We start from the raw sequence: 13,904 nt of genomic DNA on the forward strand, positions 1-13,904 counted from the left end.
TTTAATCGAGAAAGTTTTTGTCAGTAGCTTGCCTCGACTTAAAAACTGACCACACACAGAACAAGCTCTTGCGTTTCGAATCAGGCAAGATTTATAAACACCATATGCAGGTGATAATGGAATATTGCTACATAGATATATGCAGTTGAAGATAGAGACGTTGAAATCATCCCGCATGTCATACTGTTGAGTTGTCAGTTTGCCGTTAATGTCTACTTTCAATATTTCAAAATATGAAGCAGAAGTGAATGACTCTGTGGTGTCTTTTATTTCGAACTCACAGGGATATAATGAATTGACATATGGATGAAAATTATTATTGTCAATAGACAAAAATAGAAAGTTTGGCAGACATTAACCCCTGGATAATACCAGAGGTGGAATCGGGTGCCTATGAGGAGCAAATCTATCCAGTCGACCGGCCACACCCGCCGCGATCCCCACACCTTGATCAGGCAAACAAGATTTATCCGTAGAAAAGATTACAATCAGATCTTACAATGAGATTGTCTCCAAGGAAATCGAAACACTGACATCTTTGGAAAAATCGTGCATATCAATATCAGAGGAATCCAAACTGAAAGATTTTCTGTGTGAAAGGCTTTTTGGAACATCAGATACGCAGGCAATGTGTTGTCGTACACTGACAAGTTTCTCTTGGTAACATTTCGGTCGGTAATTTGGTTGCAGTGTATTGTAGACATGACTATACTCATGGTCAATATCAATTCCACTTGATTGTTGATGGATGGAAGAACCATTCGATTCATTTTTCTGCATTTGTTTTGATTCTCTATCAATAGATGGTTGAACCTAAAATCAGCATAATGTGTTTGTGTATTTAACGTTTTATAAGTATCTTATATGGATTTCGATAAAACAAATATATGTATACATGGCTTTTCAAATTACCTTCACCTCTTTCCATTGATGTTTGTTTTCTGTTGTATCGTTGATTTCCGTATAAATTTCAGAACAGCGATACGGTGTTTCCTCTCTGTTTTTGATTCTGCTGATTTTGCTTGAAAAAAAAACCCTAGAATGATTATCATGTGTTATACCAAGACTGTTCTTTAAACCGATAAAATATGTTTTGCAGATGTTTGATACAAATAGTTGGAATAACATCACAATGTCTGAGGGTTGGAGACGACAAAATATATTTCTTATGGTACCTAACTGTAATATCAAGCGGTTTATTGTTCTCGAGATATTGTCATACAAGAAAAATGAAAACAATATACATTGATCAATCTCAAAACTCCTGTAGATATAAAATTCAAAGTAAGGTAATTATGAACCTTGAATATAGTTTTTGTGAGGTGGCTAGGGGAAGTAAACTTTTCCTGTTGACTGGTCGCACCCGCCTTGCGCCCTGTATTTCGATAGGGTAAATGGAGTAATCCGTACTCGAAATCCGTGTCCAATGAACGGCCTCAATTGGTATGAAACGTGTCAGACAACATCCAACCCAATGACAGGTTGTACAATGTATTGGTAAATTAGATCGTTATAACGACCATATAATTTGAGAAATGCTCACTTTAAGTCGAATCCCCTGTAACATAAACTTATTTGTCAGTAGCCTGTCTTGATTTATGACCTTCCCATGTACAGAACTTATATCGTATGGGATCAGTTAATAAACTAATCCTATCACAACTATCGGGTTAGCATAGGTTGGTTTTTCCACACAAACCATATTTTAAGTGTACTTTAAGGTCAGGTAAACTTGACATATGGCTTTGATTCCAGATTTACGGGTTTCTTTTTTAAGTTTCTAGCAGTTTAAGGGAAGATACATTTCTCTGGCTATTTGATTATCAATGTCAAAAAATGTTATATAGAATATCTATATTACATTTGGTACTTCTTTAGCATCTACTGGGTATTATAAAAAAAAATTACCGTAAAAAGACAAAACAAACCTGTTTCAAACCCAATAACATCAGTAAAAGGCTAGTATCTACACACAGCCAGAAGAAAACTAAGGCTGACAATTAGATACTACCAAGTATTGTGCATGTGGATGTTTTACATACCTCTTCATATATGATATCAACACACCAAGAAGCAATCCTAGGATTCCACTCACTATTGCAGCACCAGTAAATATAAGTACAATCACTACTACAATGAACACAATTGTACCTAGAGCATTTTCTTTAGCAAGAGTATCACAAAAGGTATAATATACACCCATCAGCCCTTCAATGCAATATATACATCCATTATGAGAAAAACTATGTGACCTACGCTTAGCCCTAAATGCACCAACCAAGTTGAAATTTGAACTGATTATGTAATTATCCGAAAGGGAGTTTGCGACAAAATATCAGCAATACCTGTATTTGTAACAAACACAAATCTAAAAAACTGTTTAAGGAACTTTCATCCCTAAAGTAGGCCATGGTGCACCAAATACAGCTAAAATGCAAACTGAATTTGGCATGAGGAGTATGTATACCATGTTTGAAGACCCAAGCCTCAATAGTTCTGTATTTATTCTACACACAATATTTTTCTATTAAATGATACACCGACCTCGACCTTCGACTTTGAGAAGCAACATACATATTTCTCTTAGCATGACAATCAAATGTACCAACTTGTAAGATCCTTGATCGTACGGTTCATTTTGCCAACAAGTTCTACACAGACGGACAGACGAACGACTCCATCCCATAATATGTCTCGCCTTGGACGTGTGTATAAAAAAAGTAATTTAATCATAATCTGTGGTGATCATTCTGGATGTAAACACTATGATGGAATTATGATTCATTATGATAATGTAAGCAGTTACCCTTCCAGTTTTGCCAGAATGTTTTCAGTAAGTCTAATGAACGTGGCTGATTTTTCATGGATAGAATAACATCATGTTGACGATCAGTATCCTGGGTTTCTGAGGAAGACGCTCTGTGACAATCATAAGTAATACAATGCGATTTTGTGGAAAGAAAAATGCACAGTATTGTTCTTCTGTCGCGGTGACTCTTAGCAAAGTACACAAGACAATCTCCGTCATTACTGCAATTGGCAAAGATGTAATGAAAACCTTTTCCTGAAAAGGAAGTGTCCACATAAGTGTTTAGCTATTAGTTAGATGACTATAAAGCATGTTACATTGTTTCTATTTAACTTGCTTACCATGTGCCGAATCATTCAGAGAGATGGATATTCTATTTCGTCTATTCACGCCACCTGATCTATAATTTTATGAAGGAAAAAATTCAGACAATTTGATACTTGGCTTAAGTCTATGAAAAAATGGGCATTCCTTCAGAGTGTCTTTTTAATTAAAAAAAATGGATACTAAATAACAATTTCAAACCTTTCACTCCTAGATATCACTAACACTTACGTTTTATATTGAGTCTCATGTTCGGTAGAGTATACATTGAATAAGTCACATTGATTTCCAATCACATGTTCGAAGAAGACTGTAAATGTATTGGTATACGATGTCATTAAAAGGGAATATAATATCCCTGTCTCTCTGTTGATAATCATTGACGTGCAATTTAAAATTCTAACCAGTCCTGTGCTATAGATATTATTGAGATTAGAATATATAATTCATACAAAACACAGAGGCAATATCCTAATACTAAATTTGCACTAGTACATGTTTGTTAAAAGTTAACAGCAGAATTCCTCCCACCTGTTTGACGATCCGTTATGTGATTAAGGTTTGACTTTACTTGTAGGAAAGTAATTATTTCTGTATCATTAGAAAGCCAGCCTGGACAGACGATAGAGTCTTCCGGATCTGCTAAGTGATATGTACATTCCAACCTTATGTTCATGAAAGATGTGTTTTCTGTCTGGTTTTGACAGGATATGAGCGAACAGAAAATGTCTTTGGAATTCGTGTAACAAGAACAGATAATCTGTGATCCATTCCGGAACTCTCCAATTAATCTGCAGTTTTCATCATCCACACATTTCCAAATATTCGTCGCAATTGTCTCTGTACGTGAAACAAAAAACAATGAATAGGTTCACTATAGCCCCAATCTGACTCCAGTAATCATGAGGTGAATATACTTGATTCTGTTTGAATGGTAATTTAAATATTATATATCTGGCCAAAATTGCTTCTAGTCAAGATTGATAATCAAACACCCCACCCTGTTTTTACACCCTTGTTTCCACTTGCGAAAAGACAAGGTGACTCAGTGGTCACTAACAAAAAGTAGAAATTTGATAAGTAGTTGCCTATAACAACAACATTCAAATAACGAAGGATTGGAAAAGTCCAATTAATAATTCAGCTTAGTTGAGCTGAAAAGAGAATAGTTTCCCTTTTCCATATATTCTAAACAATCTGTAAACCGACTTTTTAATCAACACAAAAAATGGAGGCTATTGAAATATTTTGATAGAGTGAGGTGAGAGAAATTGTACAATTTATATAAGCATTATATTGTGTCTAGGTAATGAACGAGTGAAGAAAACGAACAGTGATCAATCTAAAAAAAATCCTATAAAGAACGCTAAATTAAGAGAAGGGCAAACAAATACCCCTGGACATACCAGACGTTGGATAATGTGATTAAGGGGAGTATATAGCTGCTGTTTAATGTTCATACCAGCCGTGAGTCCTCCACTTGAGTAGGTATCTGGAGTAATTTATATAGTCGAAATCCGTATGGAAAGAACACCCCGACGATTGATATGAAATACGTCACACATCATTTGACTCGGTGATAGTTTGTATATGTAAATTGAATTATTATACCAAATACATATTTTAAGAACTGTTGCCTTTAATATAAAATGGATAAATAACGATGTATCTATGAGTCAATTTCATAATATCCTTTGATAGCATGCATCAAATCTCAGCATGATCTCTTAAAGTGATTTGCTAAATATCACTGAAATTTTTAACGTATGTTTTTGCTTTAAAAAAAATCTAAACCATCTACACTAAATGACATTTTAAAAGATCAATTTACCTTCCACTTCCGTTGTCCACAATCCAAGCAAGGATATTTGGTATGTATCATGAAATTCACCATATCCAAGACTGAAAGTGTGAATAAATACGTCTAATCACATTCAAAGTCTAACCGATAACGTGTTTGGTTTGAATTTTCAATGACTTCCTTGAATGCGATTGAAATTGATGAAACAATTGGCATGATTCTATGTCCATGCAAACTTATACGCGAATTCGACATCCATCTTAGAAAAAATAGCTTACAATAAATCACACAAGATCATTTTCTTTAAAGAGCGTTTCACCTGCTATACATGTATCTAAGATATTCTAGCTTTATGAATTACGCATAGATTGTAAAACATAAGATCTTGAAAAACGCAATGATAAGCATATTAACCCACATCATTTCGGATATTGATAATCATAATAATTCCTGTATTTACTTAAATAACTATGACATGATAGCCTATCAAACTCTGCTTTGCAGGAAAAACATGCTATGGCAAGATGGGTATCGCTTCTTGAGCTAGTGAATTAGGGATGTAAAGATGAGTATGGCTCTTAAAGATGAGGGAGTTAGAAGATTGATGGAGTGCGATATTTCCACTAAATGTTCCATCAACACCTAGGCATTCATGAAATATTCAAAATATATCTAATACATATTATTCTTTCAGTATTTTCACTACATTGGTAAAAGGTAAAATTGAATTAAACTCACATATCATATTGATTTTATGTGTGGATATCCGCCAGTTTTTTGTCTTGTCAGCTGTTTGGTTTGTCAGCTTTTTGGTTTGTCAGCGTTTTGGCTTGTCAACCTGTCGACCTGATAGTTGACCTGTCGACCTTCCAATGTGTAGACATGAATCAAAATTTAATGAAACTGAATTATCCTATATCTTTAAATATTCATTTATCAGATAGTGATTTATAAGAATAATTGTTATATTCATACGTTTTAAATTAAAATACAATCGATATATATATATATATATATATATATATATATATATATATATATATATATATATATATTATAAATAAATATGATTTTTTTACATACGAAAATTTAATTAGATATTATAATCAAATCGATTTACTAAAGATTATGTGGATAGGACTAGTTTCGTCTTATTGTGTACTTTACCCGTTGAACTAGCTGTATTCCCTATCTAGTACAAAGCACAATCTACACGAATGTTTTGGAAACCTGTCAGTCGATTTTACTAGAATGCAAAGTGAAGATAACGAACAGTGATCAATCTCAGAACTCCTATAAGCAATACGAAATAGAGAGTTGGGCAAACACGGACCCCTGGACACACCAGAGGTGGGATCAGGTGCCTAGAAGGAGTAAGCATCCCCTTTTGACGGGTCACAACCGCCGTGAGCCCTATATCCTGATCAGGTAAACTGAGTTATCCGCAGTCAAAATCAGTGTGCCAAGAACGTCTTAAATATCATTTTTGTACTATTTAATGAAAAATGTCAAGGATTTAAAAATATATGTTTATAGCGTAACTGTTGAAAATATGACATGTGAATATTTTTGCTACAATTAGACCTAGATAAGAGGTCGCTTATTGCCGGCTCATACCCATAATACTCTATAGATTGTTTAATAATTGCTCATGTTATCTGGGTATGAAGAACAGAGTGAGTTTTGTCTATTATGTGAATGATTGCATCTGAAATTACCTAAATATGCCGATACGGTGACTTATTATTCGTCCTTCACTGTCGGCTGCTTCAAACACGGTCTGAATACCACTGTTAATCTTAAGTAATGACAGATGTCTGCCAATATCTTTTTGATACTCACCAAGGGAAACGATGTGGTTTTCTCTGGATAAAGGTTGAAAGTAGAGTATACTCCTTCAGAATAGTGTCCCACACTACAGGAAGGACCGAAACACACTTTTGGATACGTCATATTCTGCACACTTAGTGTTGTTGACAAAAGAGCGCCCCTAGCGATCAGCGAATTAAATTCAAGAACGATAACCGAAATTGTACGAAAATTGAAACATTCAGCGATGTTTTAAAATGTTATATAAAAACTTTCAAATAAAACATTTATTTCAGCGCGAGCCTTATTCAGTTCTTAAATGTTTTATGATGATATATGTTCATACCACCTTTGCTGTTTTTAGATTTCAAAGGGATTACAAGTACTGTTTTATATAGATTTGCACTAAGCGGGAATTCAGGAATATCTATCCATAATTTTGGAACAAGGCGAAATAATTCAAAGCATATTACAGTGACTTAGTATGCTAACTTTGAGATCATTTCGTCAACATGGACTTATCATGAAAATGCGATTTTGCCTGATTTCTACGTTGAACCATACATAATACGTTTCGTCTTTGATGTGCGTATGCAAATCTAACTTAATTATGACCGTGGTGATCATGATGGATGTAAGCACTATGGTGGACTTGGGATTCATAATTAAAATGTAAGCAATTACTCCTCGAGTTTTACTTTCATTAAGTCTAAATATTGTGACTGTTTTTTCATTGATATACTAACATCATGTTGATGTTTAGTACCATAGGTATCCGGGGAAGACGTTCTGTGACAATCATGAATAATACAATGCGATTTGTTGGAAAGAAAAATGCACAATATTGTTCTTCTGTAGCTGTGACTGTTAGCAAAGTACACACGCGTTGTCCGAAAGTAATAAGAAGGGGGGTAACTAATAAGATATGTCGTTCGTAATAAAAAGAAGGATGTGTTGTACTTATAAGAGTTGTCGTTCTTTTCCTAACCCATACGACTACTATATGCAGGGGAAAAAACCGCGGTATATCTATATCTGATAAACCGGCAATATCTGAATGATGCGTGGCAGTAAGAGTTGTGCATCTTTCGCTGTTGATCATAATTTCAAAATTTAATCCTTTAAGTTGGAATTTTATGTTTAAATTGACAGGATTTATGAGATTGGTCAATGTTTCCTAGGATCACTCTATTATGCGGGAGTAATGTACTTCTACAATTCATATACCTTTCTCTCTAACTCTAAGGGTATGGATACAGTGATATAGAATGTATTAAGTATACACAAAGCAAAGATCAATAAAATAGATAACCACTTATTTGAAATTCTAACTCATATAAAGAATCAAAACGAAAACCTAGTAAACCTAAAGATTGGAAGAAACATGTGCGTTTGAAATTGAGTCTGGTACCTAATATTCATTTATTTAAGTATGTAAAACTTATACGGTATCAATTTTGATGCACCAGATGCGCATTTCGACAAATAATGTCTCTTCAATGATGATCAACCGAACGAAATCCCAGAGAGCGTATGGATGATGGAATGCATTATATGTTTGTGAAAAGAATTGGCATGAAGGTGAAGATAGCGAACAGTGATCAATCTCAGAACTCCTATAAGCAATACAAAATAGAGGTTTGGGCATGCACGGAGCCCTCGACCAGTCACACCCGCCTTGAACTTTATATATGGTGGGGTTTCACCAAAAAGGGTTAAATACACGAAAGGCGAAGATAACGAACAGTGATCAATCTGATAACTCATATAAGCAGCTAGGGTTTGGTAGGGAGTTTAATAATTTGGCTCTTCAGCCGGCGTAGTCTAGTATAGTAATAAAAATGGGCATGGGCACGATTTAAAATTAAAATTTTCAAATTCTATTTTTGTATGTAAACAAAAACATGACACGAGCCTTGTTTACATAACAAAGAATCGTGAGTGTTGTATCTCACTTGTAACTGAACAACTGATATTCAAATTTTGGTTGACCATTAGAATTACTTTATGGAATCAGTTGCCCGAGTCTGTCAGAAGTTGTGGTTCTATTACATCTTTTAAATCAGCATATTTGCAGCATCATTACTCAAATAAGTGATATATAGATATGATGTATATGTTTATTTTCCCCCAGTGATATCGTGTGTATATTTTATATATATATTTTATATTATGTTATCTATTTTTTTATTCTCTCATTTATCGGTCTGTGAATATGTTTTATACAGGACCACAATGTAAACTAGTCATTTGTACTAATTGTGCTATCATGTCTAAATAAAAGAATTTATTATTATTATTGTATTATAGTTAAAGACCCATCTCATGACCGTGCGGTCAGTGAAAATGTAGGCGGAGCCTAATCTAAACAGAGCCTAATCTAAACAGATGGTATTTCCCTGGAGTGGCCAGGGTCTACCAAGGTGTTAATTGCTATATCCCATGACACTCAAAGAAATACACAGAGACAGAACATGGTAGAAATCTACCTGTCCATGCTTTTTTATAGGTTTGATATACACATGACCTGTCTCAGGGACTTCTGCAGAGTTTCTGTGGTCATAGTGTTTGAATAATAGTTGCATTCCTAAGGGTAGCTGACACACATTCTACACGAATGTTTCGCTATCATACGACTAAAAGTGTGAGACATGTTCTATGCGATGATTCAGTCATATTTTCATGGAGCATTCTTCAGCTGTGCATGCTCAAATCTTGTAACATTCTGTATGCGGTCATAATTCACACAATATAATCATCACATTATTAATGCTCATCCAAGTGTTATAGATAATTAAAGGCAAATCTTATGTAATCAAATCCTTTTATATGGATGCATGAAGAGGAAACTTGAGTTTGTTATTTTCATTGTAGCATATGGTTCTTTATGCGGACCAGCTATAAATTCAACACTGCTTCATCTTCCGAAAGAGTTCGTTGAGCAACTATTAAAAGGTACGTGGCACGATAAAGTAAATAAGTAGAAATTGAAAACTTCTTTACTATTCATATTTGAAAACAAGTTTTTATATGTGGTATTTTGTTGCATAAATTAATGAAATGAGATGAATAAAACAAATTCAAGCATACCACATTCCATTGTTAATGAATTAAACAAATTGTATTAGAACATGGCTATCAGTATTTATACTTTTTGTGATAAATTTTACATGCATTTTAGATGCATATAACGTTGGTGATTGTCGCGTGTGTCCTCAGTGGAATCGTCACTGTCAGCGAAAGCTGTATAGACGGGGATTTCAGAAAGTATACCGGTATGTAAATGATATTTGGATTTTTGTTTATAAATTTGGTAGTCTAAGAGATTGAATTTGATTGTGACAATAAAGATTTTCACGAGAGAAAATTATATGTGCATAGCTATTTTGAATTGGAGATTATTTCGTCAATAAAAAAGTGATATTCTCAATCCAACAATTTTGCAGATACTGATATAATAGGAAAATTATGAAAAGGTATTTTTGTAGAAAACAGTTGTGCAATACAAGAATGTAAAGATGGCCGATTTGTTAATTCTGGGTGTAATGAAATACAAGAGCGTTGTCATCAAGTAATGGAGCAACAGGAAGTTAGCGAAGCTAAGAAAAGGGCCTGTGTGTGTTGCGCCCTGTCCTCACAGGTACAAGGATTGGACAAATATTAATTTTGTTCAAAATAGAAGTTGAGTCGTCTTTGGTAAAGAAAATATCAATGCAAATCGATGCTTGACTCTCGTCCCACACTATTTGTTATGATTTGCATCTATTTGAGATAAAGCAATGTATTTACATTTGTTATTCTCGACTTAACTAGTGAAATTGTTATACCCATATCTAAACTTTCCTACCAAATAAAAATAACAGCTTTCTTTAGCAGCATCAATCAAATAAAAGATAATTTTGATTTTAAATATGGTTATATATTACACATGGATTTTCCGTGTTTTTGTAGAACTAGATATACTATCTGGCATTCAATTTTTCTTTGAATTAAACTGATTTTTTTTTCTACACACATATATATATATATAATTAGCGCGACTGAAATATGGAAACACATTTCGACAAAAGTATGCCAAAATAATACGATAAAAAAATGGAGTGATATATTCATTATGATATATCTATAAGAATTGTTTCATACGGATTGTTAGGCCGTTTATGGCACACTGATTGTTTTATTATGGATAACTTCGCTTACCTTATCAAGATATAGAGCTAACAGCGGGTGTGACCGTTTGACAGGGGGTGCGTACTCCTCCTAGCCGCCACATCTGGTATATCCATGGATCCGTGTTTGCTCAGCGAATTCTTTATAGGAGTTTTGGAGTTTATAGGAGATTGATCACTGCTCGTTATCTTCACCTTTCTTGGAAGGCATTTTTTCGCATTAAAGCTTTCTGACATTTAATAATTTGGTAAGATTGTGATAATTTCACTGGATAACCAAGGTTGATGTTCTCGCATGTATTATTCATAGGATGTATCATATTAAACACTGTTCGTTGTCTTAATCTTTTTTTTTGCATAGAGTATAACTATTTGTGTTATTGATGGCTTACTATGTATTTTGCTTTGTATTGTAGACTAGTGGTTTTGATAGAAGAAAGGCAGCGGCGTTATGAAGACTTTGCATATGAGATCAAGTTCTGTTGTATCTCATCGTTATACATTAAATTGAATAAATATATGTAAGACTTCTCATGTATGGATTATAAACTATTTTTGTTATAACTGATGGTTTTTATGAACATTCCTGTAGGCTTTGCAATCAAGACGAAACAGCATTAATGAAGCATTAACTATATATGTTCACTGTTGGCTCTAACTAAAATTAATAATAAAGGAATTTGTAAGGAATCAAATTAGAATGCAAACATTTTTATAAACATTTTGATCGCTATACGCCGTATTGGTGGTTATCTTTGACCTATATCGACGAAGAGCTTCTGGTGTTTGTCGTCTTTCCTATCAACACGTGGATTAGTTTTTGGTTTTTTTTTTGTTATCCTCGTTAAATATTTTCCAGGTACAAAAACCTTCCTTCCAGAAAAAATTGAATTGGTACACCTTGTTGACATTTATATTTGTTCGAACATAAAAAAAAATCAGAGGCACTTAGGTTTTTTTTTATGAACAGTTATCAATTTCAAACATCATAAAACAAAGTACATGTAATATCGAGAACAAAGCAAACATGGATCTCTGAAAGAACCACAATACGAGATCGGGTGCTTCAGAGAAATATGGTTACCCTGTTGACTGATCACATATTTAATTCCATAAGCCCCCTGTCCTGATCAGACATTCAAAACTACATTTAGTTGGTGTCTATAAAATGACGAATGGAAAGTAATCTGCCGGAAATTGATGTACAGATCAACATAATTGTGGACGTATGAAATTCAAAGCGATGTCTTTACAACCAAGAAAAACATCTTTCATGTTTAATCATTTATCTGCATAAAATAATTTCATATAGAATGGATTAGTTAACCGCCGTAAAATGGCTGAAATATTGCCAAAAAAGGTGTAAAAAATCAATCAATCAATCATTTATTTAGCTTGGTATTGAATATAACAAGAACATCCATACAATCTAATTAAAAAAATAAATTAATGAATAAAAAAATGCATCAAGATAAATTAATGTAGACTGATTTTTATACTTTATGTTAGGTAGATAATAAATCGCAGTTATGGATGGTATTTCAAATTATGTATTATCAAATATTGCATTAAACCAAGACTTCTGTGCCCTTTTCTACGATAAAACCCCCACAATACTTCTTGATCTCGTTATTTGACGATATTGTTAACGACTGCTATTGTCAATAAGGGGACCATGTATCAATTATTCCCATGTTGGGCATCCATAAATAATATAAGCCCTACCCACATATGTTCGCCTGCTTCATCACCTAGTGAAGTAAATAAAATACATTCATTTAAACTAAAAGTAAAGATACTACATACCCCTCCCCACATTTGCTTAATACTTGAGTATTTTATTGTGCTTAAATGTTTACGGCAAACTAAAAATGCTCAACTTTATCATCTTGACTTGAGCTTCTCCATTGTCAACGTCCCATATTCAAGTAGCATTATTCAATTATCGTCGGGATATGATTTGTGATTATCAACTGATTCTATACGCGAGGACATGTTCTGATGTGCCCCCTCAACCAAAGTAAGTTAGAGGTCACATGGATGTTCATTCGAAGTCCTATATTTATAACGTTTTGATCGATCTTTCCTCCAATGGTTATATTTGTGACCATGTCAAGATTGTTAATGGTAAGGATGCTGTTACTGTTCGTAACATTCCCTTTAACCTGAAACGCTAGTCAATTGACTCAGCCCCTTTGTACGTTGGAATGTTATTGCCACCGTTATGAATAACTAGTATATTAATTGCATCTTCTACCTTCAGTATCATTCTATATTTAAGGAAATATATTTCAACGGTATGCCCCTTTGCTTTGCCAAAATATGGTCTAACTAGCGTTGTACTCTTGAGTTGACACCACACTGGCGATTTTCTAGTATAGTAAAAGCATCCTTAATTATGGACGAGTCGATGGTCATATTCTGTTTACACTTTCATTGTTATCTCCACCTAACACTGTGAACAATATTTTTCTTCCTTTCTCTACTCAGCTTGAGGAGTTAAATGAATCAAACACAGATTCCTAATATACTTAAACAAGCAATTGGATTTCCATCTAGTCCAGCCAGCGATATCCTGTTCGCTGGTTCGCATAACATAAGCCGAGGAAGCTGTCCCGATGCGTAAGGAATATGTTTTGTATATTTGCATGCCTAGTCCTATAAACAATTCATCAAATGGTAATTTGTCACTGGTCTACCCGAAAGCTTACAACATGCTCCTAAGTTGATTGCATGAGTGATCACGCAATGCATACTGGACTGAAATGTATAGAATATCGTTATACTAGTAGTCGCTCCTTTACTCTGGATAAGGGTTTGAGTGTTTAAGGAAACTGGAGACGGTATTTGTGTTATCTAGATAGGTTACCCCCCACCCAAACTTGAATACAATGACCAGGGTCATGCACTCAATTTTAAACTCCCACTCCCACTCTGAAATATCTTCAAAAACAGCTGTGAATATGAAAGAGAATATAGCTTCATTAGGGGA

General features: G+C 34.1%; 1 protein-coding gene across 1 annotated transcript; it reads right to left on the minus strand.

Moving 5' to 3' along the window:
- Positions 1 to 249: 249 nt before the first annotated feature.
- Positions 250 to 5,357, minus strand: LOC125672661 (uncharacterized). Its single transcript, XM_056145846.1, has 9 exons — positions 5,353 to 5,357; positions 4,965 to 5,035; positions 3,665 to 3,973; positions 3,365 to 3,443; positions 3,151 to 3,209; positions 2,807 to 3,064; positions 2,043 to 2,130; positions 913 to 1,021; positions 250 to 813 (listed from the first exon to the last, which is right to left on the minus strand). The coding sequence occupies exons 1-9, from the start codon at positions 5,355 to 5,357 to the stop codon at positions 496 to 498; spliced, it is 1,296 nt and encodes a 431-aa protein (XP_056001821.1). The 3' UTR covers positions 250 to 495.
- Between the last annotated feature and the right edge of the window lie 8,547 nt (positions 5,358 to 13,904).

This window comes from Ostrea edulis, chromosome 7 (genome assembly GCF_947568905.1).
Source record: "Ostrea edulis chromosome 7, xbOstEdul1.1, whole genome shotgun sequence".
In the NCBI taxonomy this organism is placed as follows: Eukaryota; Metazoa; Mollusca; class Bivalvia; order Ostreida; family Ostreidae; genus Ostrea; species Ostrea edulis.

Excerpts from the sequence above, each read along its gene's own strand:
- LOC125672661 (XM_056145846.1), bottom strand. Across the intron at positions 3,210-3,364 it reads CATGAGACTCAATATAAAAC|ATCAGGTGGCGTGAATAGAC; the intron begins GTAAGTGTTAGT and ends ATAAAATTATAG. Across the intron at positions 1,022-2,042 it reads TTGATATCATATATGAAGAG|CAAAATCAGCAGAATCAAAA; the intron begins GTATGTAAAACA and ends TTTTTTTTCAAG.